The sequence below is a fragment of the Gopherus evgoodei genome, chromosome 12 (assembly GCF_007399415.2).
Source record: "Gopherus evgoodei ecotype Sinaloan lineage chromosome 12, rGopEvg1_v1.p, whole genome shotgun sequence".
In the NCBI taxonomy this organism is placed as follows: Eukaryota; Metazoa; Chordata; order Testudines; family Testudinidae; genus Gopherus; species Gopherus evgoodei.
Window position 1 is genome coordinate 11,754,552 of NC_044333.1, and position 16,197 is coordinate 11,770,748.

Genomic DNA, 16,197 nt, shown 5'->3' on the forward strand with positions numbered 1-16,197 from the left:
CGGAGGGGTTTGGGATGCAGGCTTTGTCCCGGCATTGCTTACCTTGAGCAACTCTGGGGTGGCAGCAGCGCACAACGGGGCTAAGGCATGCTCCCTGTCTGCTCTGGCCCCGCACCGCTCCCAGAAGTGGTCAGCATGTCTGGCAGTGGCTCCTGGGGTGGGGTAGGCAGCTCTGTTGCGTGCTGCCCTCGCCTGTGGGTACCACCCCCAAAGCTCCCATTGGCCACGGTTCCCTGTTCTTGGCCAATGGGAGGTGCAGGGGGTGGTGCCTGCTGGCGAGGGCAGCGCACGTAGTCCTCTGCCCCTTTTCCCCCAGGGGCCGCAGGGACATGGTGCTGGCCACTTCTGGGAGTGGCGCGGGGCCAGGGCAGGCAGGGAGCCTGCCTTAGCCCTGCTGCACCACGGGGCTGGCAATCCTGTGGGCCAGACTGAAAGCCCTGATGAGCTGGATGTGGCCTGCGGGCCGTAGTTTGCCCACCCCTGATCTAGACCATTTCTGATAGGCGTTTGTCTAACCTGCTCTTAAAAATCTCCGATGATGGAGATTCCACAATCTCTCTAGGCAATTTATTCCAGTGCTTAACCACCTTGACAGGACATTTTTCCTAATGTCCACCCTAAATCTCCTTTGCTGCAATTTAAACCCATTGTTTCTTGTCCTATCCTCAGAGGTTAAGAAAAACAATTTTTCTCCCTCCTTTTTGTAACAACCTTTTACATACTTGAAAACTGTTATCATGTCCCCTCTCAGTCTTCTCTTTTCTAGACTAAACAAAGCCATGTTTTTTTCAATCTTCCCTTGTAGGTCGTGTTTTCTAGACCTTTAATCATTTTTGTTTCCTTCATTCCTCTCATTGTTAAATATTTCTACCTTCAGCTTCTAGGCATGGGATGTTATAAACTGCTACCCTGCTGAACCATCCCTGAAAAATAGGGCAATATAATATATTGGGGCATAACCGATGGTGCTATTGACTTCAGGGCCGTCCATATTACAAGGTGCAAGGCTGGAGAGGAAAACCTGTCGCTCAAGTGTGGGGAGGGATTTATGTGATGAAACAGAGCTGGTACTTAAAACTTACCTCTTCCCTATGCTTAAAAGCTTAAATTATGCATAGGCACTGTCTCTCTCACTTAAGGATTGAATTTTGTCTTGTCTTTAATGGTTCTCCACTAGGATTTCCTAGGAAAAGAGACTTCTCCAATATTTGTAAAGTCATAATGGACTCCAGAGTTCATTTTTGCCAAAGGAAGATGGTAGGCAATGTGTCTTCTCACTAGAAGTAGCTTGGAATTTTAGCAACAGCATTTTCAGTAAGTTAGTGACATTTATATAGTTTGTCTCTGTTGAAAGGATTATAGTTTTAGGACCATATCAATGTCTGCTTAGTCTTCCTGGGAGAAAGCATATTGCTTTATGAACCAAATCAATTCTGTGCAGTGCAGCAGCCAGCAGTCTCTGTGACCCTGGTAGTGAACAGTTCCTTTGGAAGTACAGTATTACTTGTTTCAGTTGTTCTGGTCTTCAGGGCTGCATAAAAAAGCATGTGCTGATTAAATGTTGTCTGAAGAATAGAGAAGAATGGTAAACCAAATGACAGAAAATGGCAAAGAATTCCTGCTAAGGGGTAAGTATAGCACGTCGATATTAATACTATAAAGGGGTGCAGTGCTCTGAAGGCATCAGTGTGGCTTATTTATGAGGAGTATAATAGAGGGACTTGAATCACTAATTGCAGACATTTCAATGGCTAAATCACTTGAGTTGTGCAGTTCTCATTGTCGTTGCTATGGCTGTGAAGGTATTATCGCAGTCTTGCAAAATACTGGGAAAAGTGGATTCTGTGATTTCATAGGGCTGGTGTTACACCTGCATACTAAACAAACCATACAAAAAATCTTAAGGAATATTGAACTGGGAATTGCACTTTATATATTTCAAAATGTAGTAGTGGCTCATTTTTAAACAGTATTTCATTTGTAAATATTTGGTTGCTTGTACTAAATTCTTTTCAGATGCAAAAACTGTTGTTATTGGCCATAAATTATTTTTACATGTTTTATATGCAGTGTCATGTGCAAATTGAGCTGTTCTTAATGAACCTTTATTTTTCCAGGTAAAATCCATTAAGTACAAAGCCTTGGGTATACTGTGACCCAGCATTGAGATGGACAGTGTTATATTGTAGGCTAAAAGATGTGGTGAACAAGTTTGTCTGTTTAAAATATCTATAAATGTTAATAGCTTGGGTTTCCTACTGGGCTTTAAGCTGTTGTGGTTGATGCAGACAGATCTGTGCTAATGATGTACAAGAGTAAATGTATCAGTGTAACCTCTGGAATTCAATTCTGTGTTTAAAGTACAATGTGATCCCTTATGCTTGCTGAAAAGCAGCTCAGGTAGAGATCAGAGATCCCAGGCCGAAGTCTACCCTACCCTACACCCCATACAGTCCCCCTCCCTCGGTGCATGGGGTATAATCCAGGACAGATTTGGCTTCTCCCTGTGGCTATGTCTTAAAATAGAGGCTAAACCTGGAGTAGCAGTCAACATCTCCTCAGCAGCTCCTCCCTCAACCTTCTTCAGTGAAATGGGTTCCGAAGTCCAAGATGATGAGCTGTTGCTGAACTCAGAATGGCTTCTTTTTCCCTCTGCAGTCACGTCACTGTCAGTACTTATCTCAGTGTGTGTATCTAAAATAAAGTTGTATTCTATCAGATAAAATCCCATTTTTATTTCCTACTATTCACAATTTGATTTTAATGTAGTGATTAAAAAAAAAAAGTATTAAACCCTTCAGTATGCTAGACTTCAACAGGAGTCTTTGATCTGTGGAGCCTACAGAGATGAATCACCAAAAGGTTGACTGCCTTAAGATGTAACTTAATTTACGTTTATCAATTCTGAAAAAATATAAGCAGGTTAAAAATCTAATCTTACAGCCTTCGTAACTGTTTTTATATTTTTAAAGAAAAATGCCTCTGACAATTTAATTATTGATCAAAATGCAGTTGAAGCAAAAATAAATCGATATTCCTCATCAGATTTGTGACATAAGCTGCTTACTAACACGGCTACCCCTCTGATATATGGAGATAGTGTAAATGTGTTATAGCCAGAAACTTGTATTATGTAGAACATTTTAATGCAAACATTGTTCACTGTTGTCTAGGGAGAACCAACCATGTTTTTCTAATAGGTTCTAAATTCTGTTGTCTTATAATTTAGTCACCTTGGAATCTTATTTAAATAATTGGATTATGATTTCTTTTGCCTTTTAAAGCAGTTTAAAGCCAATAACTTCAAAAATAAATAGAATGTGATTTTCAGTTGTGTAGTTTACATTTGGAAATCTCTGAAGAAAATAAACAATTGCTAATTGAATAGTTTGCCATGGAACTTTACCAAGCTTTGGGAAGTATGTTTATTCAATAGAAGTCCTCATGCTATTCTCTGTAGTAATGGAACCAGAAGTTGTTTAGTAGGCAAGAGCAAGCAGTTAAAGGACAATTCCATTTCCAGTTATACCTTACAGTACCATGATGTGTGCTACAGTAAGTATATTCCTCACATAGAGTAGGTCATCATGCTTTGAATATATGAATTACTATATCTTTCTAAGTAGACATGAGGTTAGCATAACATTGAAGTGCGCTGGTATTTTTAAACAATAGTCTTGAATAGTTTTGTAGTGTCAAAATATTCCACAGTATGAAGACCAAGATTTTTGGCATACATTTTGGCAAAGATTCAGGGTCAGATTCTGTGAGCTTAATAGTATTGAGCAGTACTGTACTCATCAGGTAGCTCCACTGAAGTCAGTGACGCTATGAGTTGAGCATATACTACTTCTTGTGAGTATGGAAGCAGAATCTGGCCTTCAGATAAAGATTTTTGGGAGAGTGTCTATATCTTCCTTCATGTCTGCAAAGTGCCTGATACAGGACTGAGGCTAAAATAATCATAAATAACAAGATCCTCTGGTAACTGGAGGGGGACGGAGAAGATGGAGATAATCAGGTATCTGCCTTTATCCTTTTACTTTTAAACCAAACTTGGAAAAAAATCAAGTAAGGATCAGCAATATTTTTATGAGATGGGTGAGAGGAAATCATAACTATCTGTTGAAGTTAACTTGCTGAACTCTGTTTGTGACTCTGAACACTGCTCTAATTTTTGCATCTGAACAATATCTAACTGGATTGCATTTGTTTGATCCCTATCTCTTTTATGAACATGAATAAGAGGGTATAAGGTTGAGTCTGATAACTTTTTCCATATTTCAAAAATGAGATTTTTAAAAATTCAGTTACACACTGTCACTTCAAACAAAGTTTTTGGAGAGTTTTGTAGTTTTCTCAGAAACAAATAGCAACTTGGGAGTTTGCTACTAAGTTTCCACTTTGTATCGGAAAATACAGAAGCCTTGAGATTAGATCACCCAACCAAACTTAATTCTTTTGCTGTGGGTTTGCTATTCCAATCTTAAATTTGCAGGCAATGTACTTGTAGTCTCTGCAGGCAGAGTATTGAAACCACAAAGGTTTGATTTTATAACTGCTTTCGCACTTGCATATGTTTGAGTCTAAGTGATACTCCTATCTAGGTTTGTATATGTAGACACTGTAGCTCTATGTCTAATGACTAGTACAGGGGTTCTCAAACTTCATTGCACTGCGACTCCCTTCTGACAACAAAAATTATTACAGGACCCCAGGAGGGGGGACTGAAGCTTGAGCCCGCCCAAACCCTGCTGCCTTGGGTGGAGGGGCCAAACCAAAGCCTGAGCCCTGCTGCCCCAGGCGGGGAGACCAAGGCCAAAGCCCGAGGGCTTCATCCCTAGGCAGGGGGCCTGTAACCTGAGCCCCGCCACCAGGGCTGAAGCTGTTGGCCCTGGGCGATGGGGCTTGGGCTTTGGCCTCAGACCTCAGCAAGTCTAATACCAGCCCTGGTGACCCCATTAAAACAGGATCGCAACGCACCTTGGGTTCCTGACCCACAGTGTGAGAACTGCTGGGCTAGTATAACTGGTATAACTTTGAACAGTAGGGCATGCTGGTCACTGGTATGCAGCCTATCTTATGAAGGTGCCTTTCAGTAGATAGTGCATATCAGTAAGGGAGTCCGCACAAGCAAAGCATGATCACAAATAAGGTATTTGGTTTTGTGTTTCTGGAGAAATAAGTTTGTATTTGATGGATGGGCAGGCTACCCAGGGCCGTCCCTAGCCATTCTGGGGCCCTACGCAACCCCTCCTGCCCCGCTGAGGGGGGCTGGCCCCAGGCCTCTGCAGGGGGGGCTGGCTTGGGGGCAGGGTGGAATTGCCCCCCAGAACTTATGGTGGCACGGCTGAGGCTGGGTCGCTTCACTTCCCGCCACTGGTGAGTGCAAGCCTGACCCTGCTGCAGTCCACGGGGGGAGTGGAGGCAGGGCTGGGGTAGAGCAGGGGCGACGGCTTTGGGGAAGAGGTGGAGCAGGGGTGGGAAGAGGCGGAGCAGGGGCGGGGGCTATTGGGAAGAGGTGGAGCAGGGGCTGGAGCAGCACGCAGCTGTGTAGGGCACCAGGGAATTTGGTGCTCCAAATTTCCTGGTGCCCTACGCAGCTGCATACTTTGCGTATGGGTAGGGATGGCCCTGAGGCTACCACTGAATTTCTGATGGTCACCAAGACCTAAATAAAAAGACTGTTAAAACTTTATACAAGAGAGCCTCTTGTGTTGCAAAAATGTCATTATCTCCAAAACTCTTCATTTTACCCCAAACTTTTAAAATTTATTCTACTCTGGACTAAGACAAGGTGTGTGAAATTTGAGGTAGAACTGTTGGGCAGGAGAAGGTTAAAACAAGGCCTAAAATTAGTGGATGCTAGCTTCTAAATTGTCCCTTCTTATTGAAACTAGAGGTAGCTATTGCTGCTGGCTAGGACAAGTGTGTCACACACTCCTAGCTGACAGCTGTCAGTCACTAGTGCAGACATGAGTTCCCCATCTTGCGCCTGGAATCTACATATGCAGTCATCACACACTGTAGACTGTAGGAAGTTGCCTTATCAGGTGAGTTCAGAAGGGACTCCTTGTAATTATGACGTTAGAAGCTTTGCTGAGCTTGTCTTAGCCTGAGAAGCATGTGTCTGGACTTGTCTACACTACAGAGCCTTTGCTGGTATATCTATGCCAGCAGAGGCCCTTAGTGGAGATGCTGCAGAAGCTGACAGGAGTAGTTCTGCCAACATAGCTACACCACCTATGACGTTAGCTAAGATGATAGAAGCACTCTGTTGTGAGCATAGTTGTGTCTACACGGGGGGTATAGCTGTGTCAGGTAGGGTACACTGGTATAGGAGTGTGTGAAACCCAGGGACCTCTTGATGCGAACTGGCAGAGGGCACAGGGAGTTTTACAGGGATGTCCTGGCTCAGATATATGCATAGTAATTCACCAAAGAGTGAGGTCTGTACTGAGAGACAGTAGCCCGCCGGTTGTCATAATTGTGATGTGTATATAAGGCTGATATTTAAGAAGCTATGGCCATGTCTACATCTACAATTTTGCAGCGCTGGTTGTTACAGCTGTATTAGTACAGCTGTATAGGGCCAGCGCTGCAGAGTGGCCACACTTACAGCAACCAGCGCTGCAAGTGGTGTTAGATGTGGCCACACTGCAGCGCTGTTGGGCGGCTTCAAGGGGGGTTAGGGGAACGCGAGAGCAAACCGGGAAAGGAGACCAGCTTCACCGCGGTTTGCTCTCGCGTTCCCCGAACCACCCTGCAAACCGCAGGGAAGGAGACCTGCTTGTTCGGGGAACGCGAGAGCAAACCGGGGAAGGAGACCAGCTTCGCCGCGGTTTGCTCTCGCGTTCCCCGAACCACTCTGCAAACCATAGGGAAGGAGACCTGCTTGTTCGGGGAACGCGAGAGCAAACCGGGGAAGGAGACCTGCTTCGCCGCGGTTTGCTCTCGCGTTCCCCGAACCACCCTGCAAACCGCAGGGAAGGAGACCTGCTTGCTCGGGGGTTCGGGGAACGAGAGAGCAAACCGGGAAAGGAGACCAGCTTCGCCGCGGTTTGCTCTCGCGTTCCCCGAACCACCCTGCAAACCGCAGGGAAGGAGACCTGCTTGTTCGGGGAACGCGAGAGCAAACCGCGGCGAAGCTGGTCTCCTTTCCCGGTTTGCTCTCGCGTTCCCTGAACCACCCTGCAAACCGCAGGGAAGGAGACCTGCTTGTTCGGGGAACGCGAGAGCAAACTGCGGCGAAGCTGGTCTCCTTTCCCGGTTTGCTCTCGCGTTCCCTGAACCACCCTGCAAACCGCAGGGAAGGAGACCTGCTTGCTCGGGGGTTCGGGGAACGAGAGAGCAAGCTGGGGAAGGAGACCAGCTTCGCTGCGGTTTGCTCTCGCGTTCCCCGAACCACCCTGCAAACCGCAGGGAAGGAGACCTGCTTGCTCGGGGGTTCGGGGAACGAGAGAGCAAGCTGGGGAAGGAGACCAGCTTCGCCGCGGTTTGCTCTCGCGTTCCCCAAACCACCCTGCAAACCGTAGGGAAGGAGACCTGCTTGTTCGGGGAACGCGAGAGCAAACCGCGGCGAAGCTGGTCTCCTTTCCCGGTTTGCTCTCTCGTTCCCCGAACCCCCGAGCAAGCGGGTCTCCTTCCCTGCGGTTTGCAGGGTGGTTCGGGGAACGCGAGAGCAAACCGCGGCGAAGCTGGTCTCCTTTCTCGGTTTGCTCTCGCGTTCCCTGAACCACCCTGCAAACCTCAGGGAAGGAGACCTGCTTGCTCGGGGTTCGGAGAACGCGAGAGCAAGCTGGGGAAGGAGACCACTCTGATTACCAGAGGCTTCCTAAGGTATGCTGGGATACCTGCTTATTCCACGGAGGTCAAGAAAAGCGCTGGTAAGTGTCTATACTTGATTACCAGCGCTGGATCACCAGCGCTGGATCCTCTACACCCGAGACAAAACGGGAGTACGGCCAGCGCTGCAAACAGGGAGTTGCAGCGCTGGTGGTGCCCTGCAGATGTGTACACCTCCTAAGTTGCAGCGCTGTAACTCCCTCACCAGCGCTGCAACTTTCTGATGTAGACAAGCCCGATGTGTATATATTGAAAACTCTGTTCTTAAGGAATGGCAGATCACCAGGAGGTGATGTGTCTTGGACTGGTTCCTTTCAGGCAGGGGGTAAAAGATGCTTATTTCCCTGTCTAGTCACTGTGTATTGTCTGCTTCACAGTGGTGGTCTATTTGCATATTGAGCCTGATTCTAATCAAAAGGCTGTGAAATTGACAAAAGAGGGAGGCCACAGGAAAAAAAAAATCAGCAATGTGTGTCCAGTTGGACAAAGGACTGTGCTGATATATCTGAGGGTACCAACAGACACTCTGCATCTTCCACTGACAGGGCGACTTGTCTCATAAACAGAAGATTACAGACAAGCCTGGCTGCAAAATGCTGAAAGGACTTTGGGTGAGCATTATGCTATAAGACAGGGCAGCACCTAGTTAAGTAAGTCTAGGTTCTAGAATGTGTGTTATGATTTTATTTTATATGTGACCATTTGTTTCCAATATTTTTACTTGCCATTACTTGAATCCCTATACTTTGTTAAATAACTTTTTTACTCATCTTCACTATGAACATCTCTAAGCAGTGTGTTAAGTGAAGTGATGATCTGAGGTGTAAGTGGTAAGCTGGTGCACACTACTCTGTTGGGAACAGCAGATCTGTGAATACTGTGAGTATTCAGAGGACCAGAAGCTGGACACTCCAGGGAGCTGCTCGTGGGTAGGAGTGTGCCTATTGCTAACCTGTAGAAAGAGAGCGGGGCCTGCGCAGGCCTAGAGGGGACTGCTTGTGTTGCCTGTGGACAGTGGAGTTGGGGAGCTGATCCCCTGGCAGGCGCAGCAAGGCTTCCTCATGCTAAGGACAGGTGGCACGGAGGTGCCTCTCATTCCTGGGTACCTTGGGAAGCGTCATAGTGTGATTTCCCTCTCCCACTTCTAACTGACATAGCTATGCTGGCAAAACTTCGTAGTGTAGAGAGACCCTGGAGTGTCAGTTCCTTTTGATGGGAACTGGGTGAGTGCCTGGGTCAGCTGGTCACATCCAAATCAAAGGACTTTTTAAGGACTTACACAGGCCGAAATTGGCAAACCTCAGCACAGAGCCTTGCATATAGGGTGACCAGATGTCCCTATTTTATAGGGACATTCCCGATATTTGGGGCATTTTCTTTTATAGGTGCCTATTACCCCCAGCCCCTGTCCCGATTTTTCACAGCTGCTGTTTGGTCACCCTACTTGCATAACAAACTGTTATCACACAGTATATCTCCCTAAGACTGAATGCTTGTTCACACCCTTAACAAAAAAAAAAGTACCATATGGTGATGCCTGTCTTAATGCTAAGAGATATTTCATGCTTCAGAATGTGAGCTGCTTACATGTGGGGCTGAGAAAGGAATTTCTCTGAACTGCTTTCCTATCCCACATGTACAGAGTTGGTTTTTTTGGATGTATTAGGTATTTCCCATTAATAGAGGCAAGGTAGTGGACTAATGCTCTATTCCGGTATGGCAAATCTTTTAAAAATTCCTTTGCATTGTACGTTAGAAAATTACTCTACAAATGTATTTGATTCCTGTTTCGTAGAGGAAATGGGGTCAGTTTACATGGTCTTACTCAGGCCATTGGAAGCAAGCAAAAACCAGATAAAATGAGATCATTTTGGTGTTGTGGCTTAGAACACATCTAAAATGTGCAGATTGCTCAGGGAGAGTTGTTATGCTGAAAGTGATTTTGGTCCACTGATGCATCTCACAGAGCAATGCAGTACTCCCAGTGAGAGTATAACAAATACGTGAAACTGTCTCTCCGCAGCAGCCAAATCTAATTATTGATGGAGGTTAAAATAGGATGTCCTTGCAGTGAACTTTACTGCAAACCTCTAAGCTTTTGGTTACTATTGGGGAAGTGTGCAGTGTTTGAGAGAGGGCTGAGGTGGGACCAGAAGTGTGGCTCGCCATTGGATGAGTGGAAGAATACAGTTCAGAGGCCCATTTATAACTTACACAATTGGTAATTTGTGACTTCTGCATGCTCTTTCAAGTGGCTGGAGCAAATGCTGTATACATGAAGAAGAAAGTGATCCAGATGTGGTTTTGCTATACCCTCCTAATTTTGCAGAAGGCGAGCATCACGTGCTATTTCTGGCTGATTGTGCTAGATATTTCTGATGACGTCGGAAATGTAGCCACCCCTAAATGCTAATACTGTGATGAAATGTAAACTTTCTGTCTATTGTTGATGCACTAATCTTCTGAACGAGGTCCAGGACGAAGGGGAGGGAATGATTTTTTCCACTTTCGGTTGGAGAAACCCAGGTTGGGGGTAAGAGTGTTGGAAAAGAGTGATTAGAGACTCAAAGGACTGAAGAGGGTAAAAGAATTTGTCACTTGTTGGGTTTATACTTACTCTAATTTACATAAAATTAAAACGATAAATCACATGATTTTTATAGCTAAAACGTGCACAGACATCTCTACAGAAAGCATTAGAAATATTCCCAGATATATTAAAAATGAACCCATATCCCATTAAGCGGATATTTCTGACAGTGGCATGTTGCAGCTACAAGGGAAACACAAAATCTGTTTGTTGCATTTGCAGTTGCAGACCCTGAAGCGTCAAGCAGCAAAGGTACAGTTAAAAAAATGATCTACTAGTTCATTTTTAAAACTTCCAATCTACCAGGGCAACCCTAGAAGATAAATAATCAAGACAATTTAAGTACTGCCTGAGACAAAGCTATAACAACTGCCTGTGAAAACAATAATCTCTTACAGCGTGGTCCAAGATCTTGAGGAACTAGGTGTGGCAGTATTTTTATTACAATTACCCTTCACCACTGCAGACTGTCTGAAAACTGGCTTAAATAACAAGTGTGGTGAGTGGGTGGTTCTTTGAGACTAGTCTCCAGTAGACACTTTCCTATATTTAATAAGTCAAGAAACATCTCATTTCAGCTTGACACTCTGTTGCCAGACCGGGTGTTCTTATGGAGTCTTGGGATATTTTGTCTTCGTGTAAAGCCCAGCTCCTGAAGAGGTGTGATTATGTGAGAATCTTTCACATTTAAAAAAAAAAAGAACATTTCTAGTCCTCCAGGTGGTGGTAGAAATCTTGTAAACATAGACCTTGGAAACTCAAAACCCAGAGGCAAATAAAACTGATTTTGAAGCCAGAGATTTTAAACAATAATCTTGTACTGTTTTTTAGGCATGACCCATGAGTTTTGAATGGCTGAGGTTTGCAGTAAGGTAGTCTGCTCAGGAGAGCCCAATTAAAGGTGTCCAGAAGCTGTTGCTGGTTAAGATTTCAGTACATTGACAGAACCATAAAAAGGAACATGCACAGCTCCTGTGCTTGCTTCAAAACCACTGTAATTAAACTAGCCCATTTAAAAGATGATTTGGGGAACTTGTATGCTAACAAATTACAGGAAACCTACCTGGCATTACCATCCTCATTTAGGAGAGCTCTAAAATGACTTATTCAACCATTCTGACTTAAATTATTACACTCCTCCCCGCTCCCCTCAAGTGGTGATTTACTTGTGGTCTTGATTGTGTACATCTTAGAAATTAGGAGGCCCTGTTAAATGGGCTAGCTCCACTGACTACATCAACTTCTCGAGTTGTATGAGCCCTGGGGTCTTGAAACACAGTTCCAATTTAATGAACGTCTGACCACTAATGGTTAAAATACCGCTTTGAATGTACGCCTCTGGAGAACAGGCTATACTTTGGTTACATCAGAACTAAAGTATTTTACCTCCAGAAATCTGGGGGCTTCAGAGACCATAGCCCTGCACGTTTTTTATCCAAGGCTATTTAAACTCTTATAGGGTCAGTCATCACAGCCTGAATCTTTTGCATTTTTGGTGGCAGCAAGCCAGGGTGCTGCTCCTTCATGGATACGTATCAGATAAAATGTTGCCATTCAAACAGTTCTAAACAGATAATAGTTGCTTTGTTTTTAAAACACTGTTGTGTGGGGCCCTCAGTAAATAGTTCAATATAGACAGATGGGAATTTATTTTTGTAGCCTGCATTCTCCACCTCAAAATGAACTACAACTTTTCTATGGCTTTTCAGAAATGCTAGTTAACTATTTCTGCAGGACTTGGGATATAATGGTAATAGACTTGTTAATATAGGGTCTCTTTACTTGAAGGCTTCCAAAAAAGTCTTATGTACTGTGTGTGTATTGTAAACAAATCTGGTAGTACTGCTTCTTAAAGTTGCTCAACACTTCTTATAAAGAAAGCCCTGTCTTCAGTTGTTCATATCTTTGCCAAACTTCACCAATTTGGGCTGAAATTTTCCATGCTGACTGCCTGCCTCAGTTGGGATTTTTCTGAAAATTTCAGCCAAAACAGTTGAGCTGTATGTGAGAATGAGGCTAGTGACAAAATGTTGTGCCCATATTAAAAAAAATCAGATGACATTTTCTTTGAAAAGACTCTAGTGCCCCCAAAGCTTTAGAGCCGGGATTTGAACTTGCTGGGGTGGGGGTGGGGGCTGGCTTTTGTGCCATGAATGTGCCCTGTGCTATCCCCTTGACAATATGCCCATATTTTTTTAAACCTTTAGAAAAATCTTTTTTTTTAAAACATATGCTCAGCTTTTACACCTACACTTCTTAGATTTTTAGCAGCCACATTCCCTGAAGATTCTGTCTGCATTGGGCATACCTTGAGCTAAACAGGACTTCCCCTGCAATTGAGCTGTTACAGGCTCTGCTGGGTCTGGAAACCTGAACTGACAGCAGAGAGGCTCTCTCCTGTGCTCTCAACCTGAATGCAAGGGAGACAAGTTAGATCTAAGGTGGGTGGGAGTAGATTGGAGTGGAAACTGCGACTGGAGGGTGGTGGGCTAGGAGAGGGAAAATTGGATGGGGCGTGGAGATGGAGGGAGACGGACTGAGAACTAATGAAGTGGAAGGGAAGACAACTCTGACTAGAAGTTGGGGTAGAGGGGGAGAACTGGGACTGGCTGGGTAAAGAGAGTGGGATAAAGAGCTGAGGGTGATGGGAGATTAGGACTGGGAGCCAGTGGGGATACGTTTATGTTTCAACTGGAGGCCAGAGTTGTGGGGAGATAGTGTGAGGAGTTGGGAGTGATGGTGGTGACATTAGAAATAGCTGGGGCAGGGAAGAGATGGGGCTGGGACAGGCACCGGTTGGAGGGCTCAAGGCAGAAGGTGGTTGTGGAGATGTGAAAAGAGCAGAAGAGTTTGGGTCTATTAGAGCACACTCCCTTCCAGAGCCTGGAATGGAACTCAAGATTCTTGCTGGCAAATCTGTGAAACCAGCTGGCAAAGTTTATCATCAACTTTTAGTGCTGGTCCACACAGAGGATGACAACGTACTACTGCTACCAGTAATGCCATTAGCCCAAGTGGCAGAGGTCTTTATGCTGGATCTGAAGGTTCCAGTGTTCCTGATGAACCACGTGGCTGTTCATATGATGGCACCTGTTGAACTCTAGACTTAATTCCAGCAGAAAAGGGCCACCCAATCAGTTATTTTTAGTGGATAAAACAAACTGCTTTGCCTATATCTGGATGTCTTTTTGCTAGTTGTTTTGCTTTTACTAACCAAAACAAGTGGACACACAATGTCTCTCTACTTTCCAGCAAACCAGCTGCACTTTTTTCCAAACCCTTCCCCCAATGAGATGGTGCTGAAATAACAAGATATGAACTTACTCTTTTTGCTATAACCATTATCCAGCTAAACATGTTGAATGTTTAAACACCCTTGAAAGCATGTGATGCTGCACACAGATAGGAGCCTTCTATTTAGCTTGCCAACTACTTATCCAATTGGGTTTATTTTTGTAATTTTTGTGAAACGCGTCCAGGTTTCGTAATATCAAAATCAGATTCCTTCACTTATGTAGTGCTAATTCAGCAGAGGCTAACTCAGTTGATTTAAATTGATTTAACCACAGTTGAATTAGTTGTAAGATCTAATTTTGAAGAAATGTTTTCAACCTCTCAATCTTCTGCTTTTTCTTACGAATTCAACACACAATTCCCTCTTTTAACTTGTAGGATATATTTTTGATATTCTTTCACTTTCTTTAATAGTTTAGTTTTTTAAAATTAGTGACTAGAACAGTGGTTCCCAAACTTGTTCCGCCGCTTGTGCAGGGAAAGCCCCTGGCGGGCTGGGCCGGTTTGTTTACCTGCCGTGTCTGCAGGTTCGGCCGATCGTGGCTCCCAGTACTGGCCGCCGCTTCCAGCAGCTCCCATTGGCCTGGAGCCATGATTGGACTAGAATATCTTTTAGGTTATATTTGTTCTTTTTTAGGGACATGAACCTGTAAACACCTATGCCTTGTGTATTGGACCTGTGAAACACATGGAATGCAGTTCAGAGTGCTAAAGAAAAGATGTGAATTTAAGAAATGCTGATCACCTACAGCTCCAGTGGTAGCTTAAGAGGCTGAGAATTTCTGAAAACCTGAACCATTGCTGTGTTGTGCAGAATATCACATCATTTTATGCTGCAGTGCGCTTAAAAAGTTTTAATACTGAAACTGTTTTAAAACTTTCTTAGGTCCTCTGTGCTGTGATACATTTTCTTTCATGTTGTACAGTATATAAAAGCTATGAATTATTTGTTTGTACAGCACCCAAATGTGCTCTAAAGTTTAGACTCTTAAGACGAGTCTTTATCCCAAAAAGCCTGTAATTTTATATGAACAAAAACAACATGAGGGGGAAGGGATTAGTGCAGCGGTAGGCAACTTGCGGCCTGCACGCAGCCTGTCAGGGTAATCTGCTGGTGGGCCGCAAGACAGTTTGTTTACGTTCCCGGCCAGTGGGAGCTGTGGGAAGCAGTGGCCAGCATGTCCCTGCAGCCTGTGCCGCTTCCCACAGCTCCCATTCACCGGGAACGGTGAACTGCGGCCACTGGGAGCTGCAGGTGGCCATGTGTGCAGACGGTCAATGCAAGCAAATTGTCCCGTGGCCTGCTAGCGGATTACCCTGATGGGACGCAGGTTGCCCACCACGGGTTTGGTGCAACCGAAAAAGTGCATATTTACTTACAGAATTTAGAGTTTGCAATAAAATAGAAGGAAAATACTCGTTAGTTGACATGGTATTATCTTAACTAGCCTGCAACAGTGCTTACTAAATATTTTTTGAATCAGCCCGATTAGATGTATCTAATTTGTTTGTGTACTTATTGCTTAAGCAGAAAATTGTGTTACAAATCAGCAGTATTCTCTAACTGTGAATGCTCTCAGGAAATGTCTTTTCTGATTTATCATAATATACTTAAAAAAAAAAAGGTCAAAAGGAAACTGTCAAGGTTATTAGGCCCAAGACATCATCTTGGCAGTGGTCCCACCCTTGAGGCAGTTTTGTATCACTCCTTGTCTTTTTTAAAACAGATTACTTTCAGCACTGAAAGCAATATCAATGATGGTTTCAATTTCTCTGTGTCAGGGTAAATCAAACATAACCAACACAGTTATGCCATTTTAAAATTATATGCTGAACAAAAATCGGGATTTTAAAAATTGAATAGAACAGCTTATTAAAATTGAATAGAACAGTCTTCCTTGGGGAGTTGAGATGCTCCTCAGATTTTACCTCCATTCCAAACTTACCAAAAACTCCTACTTTATTCTCTCTGCAGGTCATGGCAACCATAAAGAAAACAGTCCTTTTCTCAACAGTTCGGAAGCTGGCAAGGGAAGTGATTATTATGACAGAAACTTGGCCTTGTTTGAGGTAAACTTTAATTTTGCTTTCCAGACCACTGGACATGAGCGTCCTTGATCTTGAGGTCTTTATCTCTTTCTTCTGTGGAGGGAGGGGTTGGAGACTTTCAAAGCTACAACTGGCAAGTAGATGCCTAATTCCCATCTAAAGTCAAGCAGTCAGACACCTAAATGCCATTTGTGCCTTTTAAAAACCTTTTAAAGTGTTGGGTGGCCTTTGGTAGGTCACACCTGTTAATATACACTTACAATGCCACTGTCCAAGGCAGTGTCTGTGGGCGGTTGTTCTGCCGGTGATGTGTGAAGTAGAGGGCAGACGGAACAGTTGGAATCCCAGGTGCCATGCACTCACATGTAACTGTGCCTACTTCAGCCTCTCTGCTGCCAGGACCTAGTGCCAGAAGGTTA

The 16,197-nt window shown here is 44.3% G+C and overlaps 1 protein-coding gene across 7 annotated transcripts in view; it reads left to right on the forward strand.

The window, feature by feature from the left end:
• Nucleotides 1-16,197, forward strand: part of SLC12A4 (solute carrier family 12 member 4) — a 114,648-nt gene that overhangs the window by 47,887 nt on the left and 50,564 nt on the right. For 6 of the 7 annotated variants that reach the window (XR_004002838.1, XM_030582052.1, XM_030582051.1 and 3 more), the window contains one exon: nt 15,705-15,799. Coding sequence is in view for 6 of the 7 variants with exons in the window: in XM_030582052.1 (XP_030437912.1) it covers nt 15,705-15,799 (95 nt within the window). In the remaining variant the exon portion in view is untranslated. Of the gene's footprint in view, nt 1-1,567; nt 1,629-15,704; nt 15,800-16,197 lie in introns of those variants that run through there. The other variant, XM_030582054.1, reaches the window with a different exon arrangement.